This window comes from Chenopodium quinoa, unplaced genomic scaffold (genome assembly GCF_001683475.1).
Source record: "Chenopodium quinoa cultivar QQ74 unplaced genomic scaffold, ASM168347v1, whole genome shotgun sequence".
Taxonomy (NCBI): domain Eukaryota; kingdom Viridiplantae; phylum Streptophyta; class Magnoliopsida; order Caryophyllales; family Amaranthaceae; genus Chenopodium; species Chenopodium quinoa.
This window is the reverse complement of record NW_018743074.1, coordinates 1602807-1625316: the sequence shown is the minus strand read 5'-3', so window position 1 is coordinate 1625316 and position 22510 is coordinate 1602807. Positions and strand designations below refer to the sequence as shown.

The 22510-nt window shown below is 36.6% G+C and overlaps 2 protein-coding genes across 2 annotated transcripts; both read left to right on the top strand.

Annotated features, from left to right (window-relative positions):
• Nucleotides 1-12827: 12827 nt before the first annotated feature.
• LOC110731646 (protein IQ-DOMAIN 1-like) lies at nt 12828-16025 on the top strand. The gene is made up of 5 exons (XM_021911517.1): nt 12828-13759; nt 13875-14213; nt 14303-14548; nt 14637-14780; nt 14880-16025. The coding sequence occupies exons 1-5, from the start codon at nt 13610-13612 to the stop codon at nt 15750-15752; spliced, it is 1752 nt and encodes a 583-aa protein (XP_021767209.1). The 5' UTR covers nt 12828-13609; the 3' UTR covers nt 15753-16025.
• A 2060-nt stretch (nt 16026-18085) lies between these two features.
• On the top strand, nt 18086-22475 carry LOC110731645 (probable L-gulonolactone oxidase 6). The gene is made up of 5 exons (XM_021911516.1): nt 18086-18386; nt 19922-20344; nt 20426-20681; nt 20834-20935; nt 21032-22475. The coding sequence occupies exons 1-5, from the start codon at nt 18111-18113 to the stop codon at nt 21751-21753; spliced, it is 1779 nt and encodes a 592-aa protein (XP_021767208.1). The 5' UTR covers nt 18086-18110; the 3' UTR covers nt 21754-22475.
• Nucleotides 22476-22510: the final 35 nt, after the last annotated feature.

The following is a 22510-nucleotide window of genomic DNA, read 5'->3' as shown; positions in this document are numbered from 1 at the left end:
CCAATAGGGTCTTCCTCGATGCTTCTCTTCTCCATTACTTCCCAAAAAACAGTTCGAGGAGTATCACAGGAGGCGGATGATGCTAATTTTGACAGTGCATCCGCCTGGTTGTTTCGTATTCGCCATTGTACTGACTCACTATCAATTGTGAATTGGAACAGGCGTCTATTTTTCTTTCCCCTGCCGCCTTGCACATGCGGATTCCGGCTAGTAAAGCTTCATATTCTGCCTCATTGTTTGAGGCCTGAAAACTGAAGCGTAGAGCATACTCGTACCTGTCGCCCTCTGGCGACTGACATATGACGCCTGCTCCACAACCATTTGAAGTAGAGCTTCCGTCCACATATACCTTCCAGACTTGGTCTGTAACTTGAGAGTCCGGAGGACGAGTCATCTCAACAATAAAGTCAGCAAAGGCTTGCCCCTTCACTGCTTTTCTAGGCTCGAAAGTAACTTCGAGGCTCTGAATTTCTATGGCCCATTTGATCATTCAGCCTGACGACTCCATGATGGTCAGTGGCCGCTTGATAGGTTGGTCTGTATACACGACGACTGCATGTGCCAAAAAGTAGGGCTTCAATTTTTTAACAGCCATGAAGAGTGCAAGACCAAATTTCTCCACTAAGGGATACCTCAACTCGGCATTTTTCAGTACGTGACTGACAAAATAGACCGGGAGCTGACAGCCGTCTCTTTCAGCAAGGAGAACAGCGCTTAACGCATGATCAGAGACGGCCAGGTACATGTAGAGTAATTCTTTGGGCAAAGGGCTGACCAGCCTCGGCAAGGAATGCAAGTGAACTTTCAATTTCTGGAAGGCCGCCTCAGCATCTGGCCCCCATTCAAACCTTGCCTTTTTCTTAATTGCCTGGAAAAAGTATAGGCATTTGTCGCCTGATCGGCTTAGAAATCTTCCCAAGGCCGCCAGACAACCTGTTAACTTCTGAACCTCTCGGATGGTACGAGGCGACTGCATGTCAATGACCGCCTGCACCTTCTCAGGGTTCGCCTCTATTCCCCTATGATTGATAAGGAATCCGAGAAATTTCCCAGACTCAACTCCAAAGACACATTTCTTGGGATTGAGCATGACATGGTGCCGCCTGAGTGTGGCGAAAGTTTCTCGGAGGTCCGACAGATGATCTTTCTGAAGTTTTGACTTGACAATCATATCATCAATATATGCCTCGACATTTCTCCCAATTTGATCAAAGAACACAGTGTTTATCATTCGCTGGAAAGTGGCCGGGGCATTCTTAAGACCAAACGGCATGACCGTGTAACAGTATAACCCCTGATCAGTGACGAAGGTCGTCTTCTCCTGATCTTTCTTCCATAAAGGAATTTGATGGGAACCAGAGTAGGCGTCCATAAAGCTCATCAAAGCATGGCCGGCTGTTGAGTCGACCAGGTTATCAATTTTAGGCAGAGGGTAACTGTCTTTGGGGCACGCCTTGTTTAAGTCTGTGTAGTCTACACACATTCGCCAGGTGTCATTCGGCTTTTTAACAAGCACCACATTTGCAACCCAGTCTGGGAAGTAACATTGCCGAATGAACCCTGCATCAAGTAATTTTTTAACTTCGGCGGCTGCCGCCTGACTTCTTTCTTCGCCATGGTTCCGCTTTTTCTGCCTTACCGGCTTCTTTTTCGGATCCACAGCCAGTTTATGTACCGCCAGATCAGGACTAATGCCTGGCATTTCATGGACTTCGAATGCAAAGAGGTCCTTGTATTCTTTCAATAGTGTGTGAAAGTCGTCACCTAGGACTCTCAGAGAAGTCGTCCCAACTTTGACTGTTCGCTCAGGACGTGAATCGTCTAAGATCAAGTCCGTATGCTCACCAGCCGGCTGAGGGCGGAATTCATCCGACCGCTCCTCTGCCAATGATTGCTATTTTCTGTCTTTTCTTGCGGCCCCTGTCTGGGATGCCTTTCTCTTCTTGCCGCCTGCTTCTTGAACAGGCGCACTCTCCTTGACATTGTCAAGGTATATTTTTCCACCACTCGACCCAGTGGCCATAACAGTGGGCTTGACATCCGAGAGATAGCACTCTCGGGCCATCCTCTGATCTCCCCTTAGGGACCCGACTGTTCCATTATCCCTCTCAAACTTGAGCAACATAAGAGATGGGATTATAACAGCCTTGGAATTATTCAGGGTTGGTCGTCCCAGAATCATGTTGTTGGCCGAGAGTTCTTTTACTACCAGGAACCGGACTACCATGTGTCGTCCTTCCCCTTTTTCGCCCAGGCGGATGGGTAAATCCACTCGTCCCACTGGGTGGACGACTCCTCCTCCAAACCCTACTAAAGGGTGGGATACCGGATGTATGCAATCAGTCTGATATTTTAGTTTCGACAGACATTTGCTACTAATGAGATCTGAGGAGCTTCCGGTATCTATGAGGATTCGGCCAACTCTCTGGTTGGCCACTTTACATTCAATAACGATAGGGTCGTCATGCGGCCCTCTTACCCCTCCTAGATCTTCTTCAGTGATGACAATCTCAGGAAATGAATATTTGGAGGGCCGTTCTTGGTGAACGGAATTTACATCTAACCGTCTGATATTGTCTTTGTTGCCCCTAATAGTGGGGCCGCCTCCTGAGAAGCCGCCTGCAATGGTGTAGACGACTGCATCATCTGTATCGGAGCTGTCGGCCTTTTGATTCTTTTTGGCCGACTGCTTTTTTGAGGAAGTGTTCCCCGTAGATTTCTTGACATAAGTGTCAAGATCACCTTGCTCAGCCAGGCGGTCCAGATACCGCATGAGACTGATGCATTCATTGGTGTGATGACCAACATCTTCATGATAAGCACAGAATTTTTCTTGGTTCCGATTGTTTGCAGAACCCTTCATGGGGACCGGCTTCTCAATTGAGATCCGTCCCTTGATTTCCTTTAGGATAAAGTGGCTATCCTTGTTAAACGCATACTTTGGGGAGTATGGTTTGAATTCTTTTTTCTTTTTCTGGGCCGGCTGTTTAGAGGAATCAGCCGCCCAGACCTCTTTTCTCTTCTCGTCTTTGTTTGACGACTGTTTCTGTCGTCCTTCTCTTTTGTCGGACCTTCTCCCGTCTGACTGTTTTACCGTACTACAAAGATCAGTCGCCTGTATATAAGCTTCCGCTTCAATCAAGGCCTCTTGAAGAGTCGCCACCCTCTTTCGGACCAAATCAAATTTGAAGGTCGACCCGTCTTTGAGACCTCTGAAAAAGTCAGTATAGGCTACTTCATCCGGTAACCCTTGAATCTGTATTCTCATCAGGTTAAACCGCCTGATGTAAGAACGAAGCCCCTCCTTCTCGCCTTGCTGAATTGTTCCTAAATCAAGAGTCGTCTTCTTCGCAGGGATGTTCATGGCGAAGTTGGAGGTGAATAAGTAAGCAAGCGTCCTGAAGCTATTTACACAACCAGTCGGCAGGTTGCCGAACCATTGTTGTGCGATTCCTTTGAGAGTCGCTGGGAAACACTTGCACCAAGTGGGATCATCCAACCCTTGAAGGTACATCAGGTTGGTGAATGCCATCAGATGGTCTTCTGGGTTAGTAGTGCCGTCATAGGCGCCTACTAATACATTTTTCACTTTGGTCGGCTGAGCGGCTTCAGTAATTTCCTTGGAGAAGGCCGACGGCTGTTCGCCAAGTCTAAGCAACCGTAGCTGCCAGTCCATAGGTTGGACGTTTTTTGCTGCATGTCCACCAAACGGAGGTGGCTGTAAGAAATACTGTTGTTGCGGTACAAACGGTAAGTTTGGTACCGCCTGGTCGCTATGATAGCCGGACTGACGGGAGGTGCCGCCTGACTGACTCTCATGATACGACTGAGTATGCCTCATCGAGGTATTTCGCAGACTGTCTTGGAAGTTTGAAGTAGAGGCCGACTCTGACAATCGGTCACTTTTCTTCTGCTCTAGCAGTAGCCGAGCGTCTGTGTATGTTTTCCTCGACCCGTCCGCCTGAATATGACGAACAGGTTTCCTAGTTCCTGGAGTAGGAAAACGGTATTTTGTGAAATCAAGGGCAGTCGGCTCCCGCTTCCTAGATTTAGGATGAGGAGTCGCCTCTCGCCCTTGAACTGGCTTCCTCTTCTGTGAAGTGGAGGGTTTCTTAGCCGACTGCTCCTTGTCCAGAGCAGGCGGCTTCTTGTTGATCAACTCTTGAATTTCTCCCTTGAAGTCCCTCATGAAGGTCATGAGTTCGTTCCTTGTGATGGGAGCAGACCCATCAGTCGGCTGCTGCCGAACAGGCGGTGCGCCTGCTGGCTCACTTCCAGTTTGAAGATGTTCCCGTTCCCTCCTTTCGGTATGACGGGTACGTCGGGCCCTTAGGGTCCCGTCTGAAGCTGTGTGAGCTTCAACTTCAAATTCATTCTCAGTATCGTGGTCCGACTGAACTTGAGGGTCGTCTAGGGGACGCCTCTCTTCAGGAGTCGGTACAGACGTGGATGCCATCTCAGAAGTACTCTCCCCACAGACGGCGCCAAATGTTTCGGGGTTTTCTGATGTCCTGCGGGAGAGTTACAATTCCGAGACTGGAACCGGACGCCTGTACCTGCAAAACAACGGAGACTCCTGGTGGTGGGAGCTCCGCCTCCAACGGTCAAGTTAGTACCTGATTAAGGAGTAATTAATGCGGAAATTAAAGTGATTGAGTCTCTCTAGGTGAGAGTGTTTAATGTGTGTAATCTGCTTTTTAGCATGTTCAGCGTAATCTCCCTTAATGAGGATTAAGGGAGGTATTTATAACCTCGGGAAACGTGTCAATCTAGGTTTAGGTTAACCTTGGGCTGATTGGGCTTCCCTCGGAAGTTGGGCCTAGGTGACCGGTTATCCCAGGTGTCATGGGAAGGACACGTGTCGTGTCGTAATTGGTCCATGGTGGACGGATCATTGCTTGACACGTGGCAGGCTCCTGTTGGCCCATGTGACGGACACATGGCGGAACCTGATTGGTCCACTTGTCAGATGGTGATTGGTGGGGAAAAATCCCCTAATCACACCCCTAAGATAAACTTAACATTATCATTCTATCCTTTCGTAATAGGATAAAACTTCTATATATATGAGAATCTCTTATACATCAAAATTGAAACTTATTGCATTAAAGTCATTATGCTTAGTTATAGTCAAATCGAAAGTAGCACTTATTTTTTAGAGACGTCTATAATACTAGAAAACGAAGTAAAAGTGCATGCACAATAACAGCAATTACAATTGTTCTTCTTTGTCTGAAATTAGAAAAAAGTGATCTCCTCTCTTTCTCGGTTCCACTAGGCGCTAGCTACAAATATACAGCTTGTGTTTGAGTGCCCAAATTTGTTATATCACGTTGGGCTTCATATCGAATAAGCTCATTAATGGCAAGTACTACTATATTGGATTGTAAAAGGGTTGGCCCATTTAGAAGAAAAAACCAAAAATAAATGCTCTTAATATAAACCCTCCAAATAAATATCCCAAAATATGCATAATTTACACCCTAGTTACAATTATTATCTGAAAAAAGGTTATCAATTTATTTCTACTTCGTATTAGGGTATGTTCAATTCACCTGATTTTCACTTATCAGAACTTAACTGAACTTATCTTAACTAATCTAAAATTAACTGAACTTATTTAAACTCTTCTGAACTTAATTAAATTTATTAAAACTTATCAATACTATTATTTTATAACAGGAAATTGGAGAGACACTTGTCCTCCTCCTGTTTTTCCTATTTTAAAATATATTTTTTTTACTTTAAAAAAAAAAAAAAAAAAAAAAAAAAAAACCTCTTCCATCTCAATCCCCTGATCATGCCTATTCAAAAAAATTATTTTTTTCATCAAAAAAAATTTATACTTATATTTTAATGCATGAAATTTAGAGGACACTTATCTTCTTCCTATTTTTCTCATATTGTATTTATTTTTTTTTCTTTGGTTTCAACACACACACAAACACACACACACACACACACAAAAAAAAAAAAAAAAAAAAAAAAACTCCTAAATGATTCAATCCCCTCATAAAAGATAAGTATCAATTTTCATTTGTGTCTCTTAGGTTTCACTAAATTTCATTATATAAATTTTCAATTATACAAACAAATTAACAATAGTTTATCCTCCCCCTCTCTAACTTTTTACTCTTTCTCTATTTACCCTAACTCTACCATTTCTCTCTTTGACCCTAAATTACAATTTATATCAAGTAATTAAATAAAAAAAAAAAAGTGTCAAGATGTATACAAACTCTTAAAAAATAATAGTGGTATTGAATTTAAGGGAGCAATCAAAGATATATTTTCTCAATAGTATTTACAATTCGTTTTTTTTTTTCAATTTTTTTTTTGCTTTTTCGTTGTTTTTGTATTTTATCATTTTTTTTAACAAATTGTGGTTTAAAATTTTGTCTAGATTTTTATAAAACTTTGTATAATTTTTTTTCCCTTTCAATGTTTAAAAATAAGTGTTTCTATTAATTTTAATTTTTTTTTTAATTTTAACATGTGTCACTTTTTTTTTCAGATCTCAACTTTTATCAAGTTTATGTAGTATTTTAATATCTTTTAAATTTTTTCAGAAATTTGTTTTTGAATTTTTGGGTGATTGGTGTTTAATCATATTTTTTTTTAAGAAGGATTGTGTATCAAAATTTCACATGGATTTTTTTTAAAAGATTTGCATAATTAATTTTCTTTTACAATGTTTAACGATCGAGTTTTTTTTAATTCTATTTTCAATATTCTTAATTTTGTTATATATTTCATTTTTATTTTTTTAGATCTCAATTTTTTTTTTACTTCGTTTTTGTCTATGATTTTCGATTATTGTGTTTTTAATACCATTTTTGTAAATTTGAACTAGATTTGCAAAATAATTTTTTATTTGATCTAATTTTAATTATGCTTTTAAATTGTTTCAAAAAAAAAATTATGCTTTGAAATTGTCATTTCTACTTATTGCTAACATGATGCTTTTCATGTTGTAGAGTAGTTATTTGTATTCTTTTCTTGATGCTACATTGTACTTTCATTCTATGATAAAATTACGAGTATCTATTTTTAATGTTCAAAATGTCCAATTACACATAAGCTAGATTTTATATTGTTTTTTTTTAAAAAAAATATAATCTTTTTCTAAATTTTACATTCTACTCCACTATATATTTTCGCTTTAATAATTGATTTTGATTTTCTTTTCTATTATCAGTTTTCTATTTCTTTTTAGTATTGTTGATTTGATTTATTAGTTGGTGATTTTATGCGTTTCGTTGGTGAATAATTCAATATTCAACAGAGGAACAATATATTTGGATGGAAATTACAGTATATAAATTTTGTGAAGAGACATTTGGAATAATTTAATAAGAATTTTATGATTAGTTTTGTACTAATAATTTTATTTTCATTGTACTCTCATTATCTCATAGTGTCTCTTGATTGATATCAAATAAAGAAACATATATAATAAATTTTTTAATCAGAAGTATTATTGTTTGATTAGTGTTTAGTGATTTTATTATAAATTATTTTGTATTATACAATTTATCATTTAATGCATTCGTATATGTAGGCTAATGTTTCCCATCACAAGTACGTTGGGTTTGGGTTTGGCTTTTTGGTTGATGTAATTTATATTTCTAAATCTCATTTTGATATAATTTTTTTTTTATTATTAGAATATATTGCATTACATTTACGTAGTATTTTATGTTACTAACATAATACAATTTATATTTACACATGTTTTGATTTGAACAAAACCTAAGAACAATTTAAATACACAATAGTGAAATTCTTTAATTGAAAAACATATACTTTGTATTTAGTCAACAAGATTAACCCGGACTAAATACTAGTTTTAGTTTGCAAATTGAACCTGGGTAACCCTTATTAGAACTCATTTTTCTTAAACTGAACTTATCTAAACTTATTTCTCCTGAACTGAACTTATTAAAACTTATCTTAACTAAACTAAACTTATCTCAACTTATTAGCCCTCAGATTAGTGAAAATAAGGTGAATAGAGCATGCCCTTAGTCTAACTATAAGACTCAGATGGGTTGAGAAAACATAATTCTTTTTTACAATACACTTCCTTCATTTTTCTTGATTGCACTATGTTAACTTTTATATTATTCGCCCAAATTATGTTAATTATTTTTTATTGATTAATACTCCCTCTATTCCAAAATAATTGACACATTGGAATTTTTTTCACTATTCATATACTCCCTTTGTTCCTGAAAGTTCGACTAACTTTGTATTTGCGCGATCCCCAATGAATAATTTTTACTACGAATATCTTTAGCTATATATAAGTGAAAATTATAAAAAGTTCATATTTGAAAAATTTATATTAAGGGGAATCTAATAAGATCCCTCATGCTAATTTATTTCTATTGTATAAATCATAACATGTGGTCAAAGTTATTTTATTTTGACCAAATGAATAGTAAGTGAGTCGAACTTTAAGGAACAGAGGTAATATTAACTTTGACTATAATTTTATACTAACATAATAAGAGTGTATTTTACCATATATCATGTTGTTAAATTGGTATTAATATAAAGTTTCATAATGTATAACTTTTTTTATAATTATTATTAATATTTAATTATATAAAAATAAGGTCAAATTTGTGCATCGGCATGTGTGCAAAGTTTAACCGTGTCAGTTATTAGTTATTATGGGAAAGAGGGAGTACTTTACAACAGAAATAATTATGTCAGATCTTGTTATATGCATCATTTCTTTAATTGATTAAAATTTAAAATTTTAAATAGTCGAAATTTTGCACTAATAAGCGCGATGTTATGTGGATGCTCAACTAGATTAATTTGTTAAAATTTTGAGGAGTGATATTTAAAGCCTGAAGTCAAATTCCGAATATATTCTTGCGGGCCATGCGACTCTCTTACACCATTAAAAAATAAAAAAGGTTGGGCCTAGTGATAGGGCTGAAAATTTGTTAGCGAACTACACAATTTTAAATTAAGGGCCATTTTGAGTCCAACATGACCTCGCGAGCCATTTCTGCATTTTCATGTCCCTGCTTCCAACTCTTCGACTTCAACTTCGAGAGCAGACGACCAAAAGCGACGCCGTTTTTGCTACTACTCCTAATTTTCTTCGCTCAACTCACAACTTATTCTGGGTGAATTCTTCATACCCTTTGGCATTTTTCATAAATTCAACTTTTCAATTGTCCTCTTTGATTTCATTTTTTTTTTTTGGTAATTTTTATAGTAAAAATAAATATTACTTTAGTTTTAATATTGATCACCAATTATGCTTAATTATCTTGTCTTTTTCTTGATTACATGATTGTTCCTCAAACCCTAATTTTTTAGTAATGCATCATTGAGATGTTTTTCCCGCCTTAATTTTTGCAATTTAAATCGTATAGGGTTTGACTAAAATGTGCAAAATCACTTTATTATAAAGCAAAGAGTAATCAATTTCAATAGAGAAATTTGTCATAATCTGCTAAATCAAACCCTAATATGCTGGATATTACGAAGTAGCCAATTTTTTTTTTCTTTTGTATATAGGTTTTAATTTGGCAGTTTAGTGTAGTTGTTAGAATGTTAGGTGACTAACATGTTAACCCGTACTTGTATTTCCTGTAAGAATTTAGGCTGTGAGTTACCCAACTAGTCTTAGAGAAAATCATTGGTTGTCCAAGGTATTAAGATAAGGCATTAGGAGAGAATATACTTAATGCTGGGTTCAATGATGTGCATTTTAGCGGTGTTTGCTATAAGTGACATAGCTACATCAACTTACTGAGTCACTGGGTAGATAACTCACTACTAATAGACTAAATTTGAAAGTGATGAGTTGGATTCCACTATCACTAATCTCTATTAAAGCTGCAGCTGAATGATTATAAGATGTGATCATATGTTATGTTTAGGATTAAGAAAAGGGTTTTGCACATTATATAACATATGGATTGAGTAATCTATGAACTCGTATACACTTGAGAGAATAGATATGATATATGGTGCGTTGATATTGTGATCAAGTCCTTACACTTGATTTTTGGAGACATAAATTAGCTCTGCTTTGTACACAGAGAGTGAGTACTAAGAAAAGGAAAACCTCTGCTTAGAACACGATCAACATTGAGATTCAGGAGCAGAGTGAGCTAAAAGTTCTAGTGTAATATGAGGTTATCTGGATGAAAGTCATTGCATTTCAAAGTACTTAGCTTGAGGGAAGCAATCTAAATGTATTTTGTAGTGGATGTAGCTAGGTGAGACCTCGAAAACCAGTATTTTCTGTTGGTATATAACGGACAATTAAGAGGCTGGTCAGTGGAGGTATATTTGGTTGATTCAGCTGTACTCGCTGATGTTGAACTTTGCTTTGTTGCTTTTGCATTGCGTCTGGGAAGAGAAATTTTGGGCTTTGTTTCATGAAATGTTACAATCCAGGTGGGAATTAGGGATGTATATTGTAATGTGGTCCTCTAGAATACACTCTTGTTGGAAAATTACGAGGCAACTTTTTATGTTCATTTAGAGGCCTTATGCATCTACCCTAATTAATTGTTTACAGCAATGTTGACTTTATATTGATTCTGACTTTATTTTGTTTCTGTCTTTAATATTGACTACAACAACCTATGTTATCTAGACAAGATATATTTTACATTAAAATTTATTTTAATATCATTTTGTGTTGGGGCAGAACCAAGCTTGTGATTGTTGTACTAGAGCATGTATGTGACCAAACCACGATGAAAAGTGTTCACATTGCGTTATTATGCTAGCACCTGCATGTGTTGGGTTATGCATGTATAACTATGAAAAATATCTTCAGATTCTGCTGTAGTATTATGAAATTCAAGATTGTAGTTCAGGACTAGAAATATAATCATGTAATTGTAAATGATTGAAATTGATCTTGCTGCCTATGGTCGATTGGTGGTTGGATGTTGCAGTGATTGATCTTGGCTTAGCAAAAAAGATAGGAAAAGCTGATATTCACTAAAAAGTTTGATGTACAAGATTGCATGTGCTCAGATTTAAGTAGGGAAAGCTTGGAGCCTTGGATAAGTTAGCCTCGTATTATTATTGGAAAAGAGGAAACAAAAAAAGCTTCGATAGATTGGTAAGGTTTTAAGACCTCAAAAAGTACCGTTGCAGCATACATTAGGTGCTCCTTAGTATCTACTCTCTCCATCTCTGGAAGTTTTCTCCATTCCCGTAATGTAACCAACTATTTTAAGAATTCTATTGAGTAAATTTGTGATTTTGTTCTTTAGTGTGTCAGTTATGTGATAAAGATAGTAGAGACCGTGTTATTAATAAAGGAAATGAGACAATATTTTAAAAGCAATCCAAAATGAAATTAAGGGCATATTTTTTTAGTAATTGAGAGAGTATTGTGTAGGAACTATACAATACGGAGTGTCCTTAATCCTTAGTCCTTACCCATGACATGAAGGGACAGAACACTTACGAGTTATGATATGGACAAACTTAAATGAACTATTTGAAGAGGAGTTTTACTCTACAAGGACTAGTACTTCACGCATATCTTAGACCCAAAGATTTTACTGGCTGGCCCTCTTAATTCATTGCACACGACCTACCACTGCAGATTTGTATTAATAACTTACTACATTTGTTAGTGGCATCAAATCATGAATTTGTATTATTCATAATTGATGGAAAGGATATATTACCTTAATGATAAGGGAAGCAACCGAGAGGTATTTGAGGACAAGATGAAGGTAGTTCTGTTGTTCTCAATTATGGATTATTTATAACATTAATGACTGAATTATACAGATAAGATCATATTATAAGCTATTGACAAAAGTTTTACCGTAAAAGATAATCAAAACAGGTATTTCCACATGTATACTTGGTATTTTTAATTGATATACATCGTCATTTCTACGGAGTAGTTGTCGTACTTGTCGATGTTAATATTAGTAAGGATGACGGAGAGGTTAGAGAAAAAAGTGGCTTAAAGTAGAATGTTAACTTAAATAACTTTGAGCTAAGCAATCTTTATAGGGCAATGTTAACCTTAATAAGTTACTGAAAGAGAAATTTTTGGGAAAGTAAAGAAGGAGCCCGTATTTTCCGGTAAAAAACTAGTGCCTTCATAGTTGCATTAACATTGATGTAAAACATAAGATTAGGAGAGAGAGTGAGGTGAAGGTGATATATTAATAAACTTGGCATAAGGCATGAGCTCAGAATGATTTCACTGCATTATTACCCTGCAAACCAGAACCCAAACTGGAGAATCATAAATACTTTTGACCAGTCATTCTTGCTCTGCTATTGAAAGCCACCCATTAGCATTTTTTTTAGTGGAGAAAATGGCAACAGTGACACAGCTGCTGCCAAGTTTACAAGTACAGGAGTACTTGGGAGTGTTATTTGTCATGTAATAAGTCCTACAAAACTCGGGACAGCTTGCCAACATGCAACGCTCTTGAATGACCCCGCACCCCTAAGCCTAGGCCCTCTCTTATTATTCATGTAGCTACTAGCCATGTGTGGTGTGGTTTTTGTGACTCTAAATTTAAGTGTTCTTACTTTCCCCCTGATCCCACTACACGTGATTCCATCACCAGAATTGGAGAGACACTTTTTAGCTTTTTTCCCACTCATCAATTCTTCTTACTGGGTTCTGGTATACTGTAACCCGTATACGCAGTATTTCTTAAAATAGCACTCCGTATTACTTTTGGAGTATCTATTTACTTCACGCATCCATTAGTGTATTAATGCTTGATACTTAAGTACTTAGTTATACATAATCGTGTTTATATATTAGAGCTAGATTAGCATCTTCATAGGTAAAGCTGGAATCTGATAAAAAAAAGGATACCCACTAGTGCAACTGTCTTGATTCCTGTGCATGTCATCTCTTCCCTGTTTATAGTTTTTTTTTTTTTTTACCCAGTTTACCCTTCTCGCTACTCTTATGATCTGTTATTATTCTCACTCTCTCATTTCACTCTCAAAGCTTTCAAAATTCTCGATTTTATCAGTCATCAGTGAGCTTGCTCTCTATAAGTCGCTACCTTCAATGCCTGTCTTTATTTATTCTCATTATCCTTTTCCCCAGAATAAGAAACTTAACTTAATTAATTAAAGAAAGAGATCTGTTGTACTTTTTCTGTATTATTGTTGCTGACTACTCTAGAATCTAGATTTTTATAATTTATGAAATAAAAACTTTATCTTATGATGATTATTATTATTATTATTATAGTAGTTGCAAGTAAATGACGCACCCTCTGACACCCACCACGCTTATGCCCACTAAAAACCTCTCACCTTTCCCAGTGAATTATTTTTTTGGTATTGAACCCTCATTTCCTCCTGCAGTCATAATTTGAGTAGCTACTGTTTCCCTCCCATCTTTTTCTTATTTGCATTTATTAATTATCAAACCAAACCTCATTCACCAAATATTAGCTGCTATAGAAAGATCTGATATATATAGGCTTTGTCTTATAGTAGCATCCCATATAACATTCTTTTACTAGCCAAATTTTGATGGAATATGCTGTAGAATAGGGGGGTGGGGTAACAATATAAACATTTTGGGTGGGTTTTAAGATTTGAATGAATGTAATGATCCATGGGGAAGAAAGGGGGTAGTTCTTGGTTGACTGCTGTTAAGAGAGCTTTTAGATCTCCTACTAAAGAAAGTCATGACAAAGTTAGGAATTGCAGAAGAAAAGAAGATCATCATGATACTCCCCTATCAGAGGACCAAGATGATGAAAAGGTTTTTTTTTTTTTCTTAATTAGCTGTTCAAACAAGTGAAAAAAGTTTGAATCTTTCCTGTAAATTAATTTGTGGGTTTTAATGGGTTTTTGTTTTTATTTTTTATGTGGTTTAGAAGAAAGAGAAAAGGAGATGGCTTTTCAAGAAGGCAACAAATCAACAAGAATCACCATCTACTACAGCTGTGCAGCATAGCCCACATGTAAAGAGTAGTAATGGCAGTAGTGGTGTTGGTGGTCCTGTTGTTTCTGCAGCCACAGGAAGTGATGTGTCTGAGCAGAGGCACGCTATAGCAGTGGCAGTGGCTACAGCGGCTGCTGCTGATGCCGCTGTCGCCACCGCACATGCTGCAATGGAGGCGGCAAGGCTTACAAATTCATTGCCAACAAATGCTAACTACCTCGGAGAACATTCTGCAGCTGTTCTCATTCAGACTGCCTTCAGAGGATATTTGGTAAGCACTGCTTTTCTTGTATATCAGAATGAAAAGACTTGACAAAAACATGGTTTATTGATTGATTTTATTGGGTTTGGGAATGAAAGGCTAGGAGGGCGCTCAGAGCACTGAAAGGGTTGGTAAAGTTGCAAGCTTTAGTAAGAGGGCATAATGTTAGAAAGCAAGCCAAGATGACATTGAAATGCATGCAAGCTCTGGTTAGAGTTCAAGCCCGGGTTCTTGATCAACGCTTGAGATTATCTCATGAAGGTAGCAGAAAATCTACCTTCAGTGATACCACAAGTGTTGTTGAATCGCGCTATCTCCAGGATATAGCAGAAAGAAGATCACTTGTAAGCCTCAATTAATTCCCCTGGTTTTCTCCCTAATTTCTTTCATCTAATTGATGTATAAAATGGATTGGATTGTTAAATGTAACAGTCACATTCAAGAGAACCAAGTAGTTTAGCAGATGATTGGGATGAAAGGCCGCACACTATTGAGGAAGTCAAAGCCATGTTGCAGAGTAGAAAAGATGCTGTTCTCAGACGAGAGAAGAATCTCTCCCAAGCTTTCTCTCAGCAGGTAGTTCTCTTCACTCCTCCCTCAATACCCCATTCTCTGTGTTCGTGTTTGTGTTATTGGGCTCATTTGTGTGCCACATGATTTGATTTGGGCAAAAAGATGTGGAGAAGCGATAGGAGTTCAGTGGAAGAAGAAGAGCTGGAGGAGAAACCCAGATGGCTAGACAGATGGATGGCCTCTAAACAATGGGATTCCAGCATTGCCCCTTCCCCTGCTGTTAGAGCCAGAGCTTCAACTGATCATAGAGACTCAATCAAAACTGTTGAAATTGACACTGCACAACCTTACTCTTACTTAGCTCCTAACTTCAGAAGATCAGTAACTTCAACATCAGCAAGCCATTACCATGCTCAGCACCATAATCAACGCCCATCCTCGCCTCGAGCTCATCACAACCAATCTCAGTCACAACATCATTACCACCAGCATCAACATCCACCATCCACCACTCCCTCTCCATCCCGGGCGCGGCCTATTCAAGTCCGGTCCGCCAGCCCACGTTGCATTAGAGAAGAGAGGAACTACAGCAGTCAAGTGTCTCAAACACCAAGTTTAAGATCAAATTACTTTTATAATGGCAACGTCCAACCTAATCACAAAGGAGCTGCCACCAGTGCTACCACAAGCACTAGCAGTGGTGGGCCCAAACCCAATTACATGGCAGCCACGGAGTCTGCTAAAGCGCGACTCCGGTCTCAAAGCGCTCCCAGGCATCGGCCCTCGACACCAGAGCGAGACCGACCCGGAACCGGGTCCGGGGTCAAGAAGAGGCTGTCATTCCCCAATCCTGACCCATACAGTGGGATGGGGTATGGAAACTACAACTTGAGGAGCCCAAGTTTTAAGAGTGTGAATGGTGTTCAATTGGGGATGATGGAGCAACAATCAATTTACTCATCTTGTTGTACGGATAGTCTTGGGGGTGAGATTTCCCCATCTTCAACCAGTGATCTTAGAAGGTGGTTGAGATAATTTGATTTTTCATTGATTGTTTTAGGTGGTGTTTAATTTGCTGCTAACTTTGTTTGTTTGACAGTAAAAATCAGGTGAGTGGGAAAGTTTCATTAATTTTTTCTGATCTGCGAATCCAATGATTTGATATTGGTAGTTGGTTCATAAATGTTTCTGTTTGTAGCTGTATTGAGTTACCGGGGTTTGGTTTTTTTTCATTTTATTGTGTATTAATTATCCATGTAATCATATAATTTGTGACATTCTAATCCAGTAATTTGCTTACTTGTTTTCTTTTTGTCCTGATGTTCTTTGTTATATGTAATGTAATTTACTTTGACGTGGATTTGTCAAAGCCAGATTTTTTTTTTTTTTTAATCTCATTTCCAGCGGAGCATAAGAGTCTTTGTGCTCCTTGTCTTTCTTTACAATGGTGGGGATCTTATGTTCCTATCTAAACGTGCAAATTACATTTATTGAGGGACTTCCAAAAGCGATATTTGGTAGTTTATGATATGATGAAAACGCATATCCACTCGGCAAGCTAACACCCTATTACTCGATCCAAGCTTGAACCTAAACCATAACGCGTGTAGTTTTGGAATAATGTAACTTGATTTTACTTCGAATAGAAATTTATGTAATCCAACCTAATTGGGTGAAAGTGTTAAGATAAAAAAGACTAAAACCAAACTGAACTGAATATGTTTGCAAAAGAACATAATACAAATTGAATCAACTCTAAGTCAAATCGGATTAGACAAATTCATTTGCAAAGTCTAGATCACCAGGGAGTTAATTTAAGATTGTAAATCCTTGAAACAGGAGAGATTGCTAGTCATTTTGGAGAGAAACCCAGTAAAAGATTCTAACTGCTACATGGTAGATATTTTCAGTGTTGTTACAGAAAGTAAAAAGGCTACCGAGAAAGAAAAAGGACCCAAATATGTGCTAACTTACGAGTCAAAAAAACAGAAATCTTTTGTTTCACTGAAAATAATGAAAGACTTCTACAGAAATTGATGAAATTCAACCAACATCACTGACCAGCTACTACTACACGACTACTAGGCACTGACTATCATCATCATCATGAAAAAAATCTTTTACGTAGCAGACAGAATCTTCATACTATGTCAAGAGCAACCCAAATCATATGACATTGTCTTAAAATTGACAAATGTTCCTACTAAATATGTTTCTGTTTGGCTTTTTTCTAAAACAATTATTGTTTAAATTGGAAAAACATTTAGAAACGAAGGAGTATTTGAAACTTAAATACAAGTAAAAAATTTAAGCTTAATAAACATCTTACTCTCAATAACAGCAGAATCTGTTCTACGAAATTTGAGGTATCCATGTTATGAAATCTTTGGATTTAACCCAATTTTTGCATAGGCTGAATGCTGGATTATTCGATACTGCAAAGATTCAAGTAACGAGAATTTGGGCTATTCAAGCCTTAAGTGGGCTCCATCCATTTTAGAGATTACGAGCCATGCATGGATGATGGGCTTTTCATTTGGTTGTTATAGCATTTGCACCTCTAAATAGAATTTGATTTTGATCAAATGTGCCTGGTATATGTAACTTGTTTTGTGCACCCGAAACTACATAAAGGCTAAATTAGAAAAACAATGAACCAAATACTATTGTAGATTAAAAAAATTTATTATTTTGGAAATTAATGGCGAAATATGAATTTTGAAACAATTTTATCGTCGATTTCGTTGTTCTAATGAATCTACTAATAGGGAAATGAAATTGACTAATAATTATTGAATAAAATGGCATTTACAGTTTAAATACTGTATTTCTTAAAGATCAATAAATTAAAAGTAAAATGTAGGCGTGGCTTATATACGTTTATGAACCTCATAGGTTTAGGTTTTTTTTTTTTTTTTTTGGGTGAAGATGTACCTAATAAGTAGCTTATATAAATAAAATGGATTGTGTTTGATATATTAGAATGAATTTAACTTCTAAGTTTTATAAAGAGTGAACAATAATTTTTATTGCTCTTAATACCTTAAACCTTACCATGTATAACAAATTCTACATGTAAAAATATCCACATCCCACGTGTATTATGGCCATATTCCCACTCAATTGTATCTCAAATGAACATCAATCATTTCATACATAGAAATTTATTATAAACTATGGAAAATACACTATGGAAAATACTTCACCTCTCACAGAAGTAAGTATTATCAATAATGACATTGAAAATTGTATAAGATCGACAACCTTAAGCTTGACTTAAAAGCATATTGTTACATAAAATATGCATGTGTCTCACAATCACATCTATCTATTTATATGGTCACTTATTATGATATACGATTAAAGCTAGCTTATTTTAAAAAATACTTCGTAATGATGTCTTTTTTCTCTTGCAAAATAAGTTGTATCTCACCAACAACAATTCTTGTTTTAACTACTTTTGTCATGTTACTTGGTATTGCTGTATGTAGTCCTCCTGAAGATCCGATTAAATGCTCGAACAATCGCTCCGATTGCACCATTACTAACTCTTATGGAGCTTTCCCTGATCGTACCACTTGTCGAGTGGCTGAAGTCGTGTATCCGGCCTCTGAGGATGAGCTCATTGCGGCCGTGGCTGCTGCAACCAAGAACAACAGGAAGGTTAAGGTATTGTAAATTTGTAGTGTCTGTTAATATGTTAGTTAGCTCACTTGTATAGTTGTACGTGTATATAATGTAATATGGTTACCTGCTGCATTTTTCTCATTTGGTTTAGGTGTTTATTTATACATACAGAGACTAATTAATAAATAAATTTAAGCAATATGCTGTGGATAATCCATGGGAGAAATGGGCATGTTAACCATAGAACAAATACCACTGTATTTTCGTATTATGTGCAATATAAACTAAAAGCAACTGCTACACATTATGTGCAATAAATGTTTTCTTTCATTTTTAAGCTATCATTTTACTCTATCTCTATCCTCATCGCTATCTTTCTCTCTTCCTTCAACAATCATAAATAATTCTGCATAGAACTCTGTACAAACTCATTTATTGCAGTAATTGCACATAACATGAACAAGAGGTAATAACGAGCTATTATATGGGAAAAAAAAACACACGAGGCAAAATGTGGGCAGTGGAACCTTTTTATAAGTAGTTAAAGATAATATTAATACGAGCTTTTATTTGGAAAAAAAAAAACACACATGAGACAAAATGTGGGCAGTGGAACCTTGTTATAAGTAGTTAAAGATATAAAAATAGTAAATTAGGCTATGTGAGCGTGAATTTTATAGGACGGTTTTCAAATGGCCACAGTTATACTGTGAACACGGTATAAAATCAAATCACAACTGTTAATTTTTATTGACTAATATAAACAGTTGATATGATTTACTTTTCATTTTATAATTTAAAAAATTTGATAAATTTTTTTTTTTTAAGAAAACATTCTACATTCTTATCAATTCTCTTTCAGTTTCTTCTTTGTTTACTAAGTATTGTTTTTTTTTTTCCTTTAGTTATCTTCAATCTCTTTTCGCCTATTTCTTGGGGTTATCATTTATTGAAATTTGTGAATAATTTTACGGTCTTGAGTGAGATTCCCTGCATTCATTTGTGATTGCATTCATTAATTATATTATTTTTGGGTGGTGAGAGGTTGTATAAGATTTATTTAGTTAAAATGGTGGAGAATTGAGGAAATCTGATAGTTGAAAATTAGGCCGAGGTGAATTTGTAGGTAGTCTTATTCAACGGATTTAATAGTGGCCAGTTGGTTTGGGTCATAGAGATGTCAATTTCTATATAAATTGATTTTTGTCTTATACAATCCCGTAAATAATAATCTATGATTCAATTGATTGTATGATGCAGATGGTGGTATATTTTCAGTATTTTTTGGTCAAATTTAAAAAAAAAATTAATTAAAAGGTAAATCATTTCAACAATTTACATTCGTAAAAAAATAAGCGGTTGTAATTTGATTTAATACAATGACCACAATTTTATTGTGGCCACTCAAAAGTCATCCGAATCTTATAATGCTTGTATGATTAATTATACAAGCATGTCCGCTTTAATATTACATAAAAATGGTTATTTAATCTTTGATGTGTTGCCAAATGGCGCCGACTTTAATCATAGATGGAATTAATATTTTGCCAAAAACAAGTTTCTTATGATGACAATAGGTAGCAACACGTTACTCGCACAGCATACCAAAATTGGTATGCCCAGACGGTGAAGACGGACTTCTCATAAGCACAAAGAACCTCAACAAAATACGTAAAGTCGACACGATGACCGGAACGATGACTGTGGACAGTGGGGTGACTCTCCGGCAGCTGATCAATGAGTCGGCGAAAGCGGGGCTAGCACTGCCCTATGCACCTTATTGGTGGGGGCTTACCATAGGAGGTATGATGGCCACTGCTGCACATGGGAGCTCATTGTGGGGCAAAGGCAGTGCAATACATGACCATGTTGTTGGCCTAAAAATGATTAGTCCTGGTCATTTCGAAGACGGGTACGTTAAGGTTCGAACCCTGAATGAGACTGATGTTGATTTTGATGCTGCTAAAGTCTCCCTTGGGGTTCTTGGAGTTATTTCACAGGTATGACCAAAAAAATGAAAAGATTCATTATCTTGTTAATTTGCATGACTTTAATTTTGATAAATAAATTAATATTTGAAGGTGACCTTCCAAGTACAACCTATATTCAAGAGGTCCATCACCTACACGATGAAGAATGATTCTGACTTGGGGGACCAAGCCCTAACCTTTGGCAATCAACACGAGTTTGCTGATCTAACATGGTATCCGAGCCAAAGAAGGGTCTTGTATCGTACTGATGATCGTGTTCCCCTCACTACTAAAGGCGATGCTCTCAATGACTTCACTGGATTTCGCCCAACACTTTCATCTGCATTAGCGGTCATTCGGTCCTTAGGTACGCATTTCAAACTTCAAAATTATAAATTACAAAAAACAAGTCCTTTTATATTGCAGCAAGACTTCTTTTTTTTTTTTTTTTTTTTTTTTTTTTTTTTTTTTCTGATTGGCAAATTGACATCAGGCACATTTTTCTTGTGGCTATCTCAGAGGAGAATCAAGAATCAAGAGCAGATGCTGAAGGCAAATGTGTTGCTGCAATATTAACAACATCGTTACTCCGGATAAATGCATTTGGATTAACAAACAATGGTAATTTGACATATTTTTTTATTCTACAATCCAAGAGTATTTTTGTGTATGTATATGATCAATTACTTACTTCAAAACGTATGACTTGAATGTTAGGAATCGTCTTTACTGGCTACCCGGTGGTGGGATACCAAAACCGACTCCAATCGTCGGGAACATGCCTAGACAGCCTAAACGACGCGCTTATCACAGCATGCCCATGGGACTCAAGAGTTAAGGGGGAGTTCTTCCACCAAACCACATTTACTATTGGTATGTCTAAAGTAAAAGCCTTCATACAAGATGTCCAAAGATTGGTATCTCTAGAACCTAAATCCTTTTGCGGAACTGAGGAATACAACGGTATCTTAATGAGGTACGTCAAGGCCTCAACCGCTTACCTTGGGAAGGAAGAAGATGGCATAGATTTTGACATGACCTATTATCGAAGCAAGGATCCACTTGCCCCACGACTCTTCGAAGATATACTTGAAGAGCTTGAACAAATGGCGATGTTTAAGTATGGAGGATTGCCACATTGGGGGAAGAATCGGAACTTGGCATTTGAAGGCGTGATCAAGAAGTATAAGAATGGAGGCAAGTTTATAAGAGTTAAAGAGAGGTTTGATCCACAAGGATTGTTTTCGAGTGAGTGGACTAACCAAGTTCTTGGGCTAAAAGAAGGGTTAAGTATTGTTAAAGAAGGATGTGCTCTTGAAGGTTTATGCATTTGCTCTCAAGATAGTCATTGTGCCCCTAACAAAGGATACTATTGTCAACCTGGAAGAATTTACAAGGATGCAAGGGTTTGTAGTAGTAGAAAAGAAATCTTAACTTGATAACTTTGGTAAAATCATAGTGTATGGTATACAAAAGATTGATACAATTCTATTCAATCCCTTTTTTATCATCAATTTTTAGCTGGCCTGTATTTATGTTACATTAGCCTGGTAGATGAGGATGTGTAAGAAGTGACTTCTAAAGTATTAAGCACCAAAATCTAGAAGCTTGATTAGGCCAAAGCTCAACTATCATTATTGTCTGTCTTTCTTTCGCATTAAGAGCTATCTTTTTTATGTCAATATCATGTATCTAACTTTCGCATATTTGTTTAAAGCACATTTTTTTTAGTGATAAAATTAAATTTATCTTCTTCTCCATGAAATACTCTAAGAGTACAGTCTAAGTTGCCAAATTTCAATTCCATTTAATTGTTTTGTGGCAGATATTTATAACTTTTAAGTTACTAGGGTGGCTAATTAACGTGCGCGGTTAGTTATGTCCGGGAAGCTTTTTTGGTTTGGCCTAATGTCACAATTTTAGTGTTGACGGCAATAATGAGGGAAAATATGTAAACAATTATTTTTAGACACTTTTCTTAAGAGTTGAAAAAAAAAAGCGTTTAACATTAGCGAGGACAAATAAGTAAATAATTATTTTAGAGGGTATATAATAGGTACTAGGGATTAACATATCTTTAATAGGGAATAAGAGAGTGAGGGATAGCTCAAGTGGTTAGAGTTCTCCTCCCGTTTTCAGGTGATTCTGAGATCGATTCTCATCCTCCATCCTTGTGGTTCTCTAAACACCAAAAAA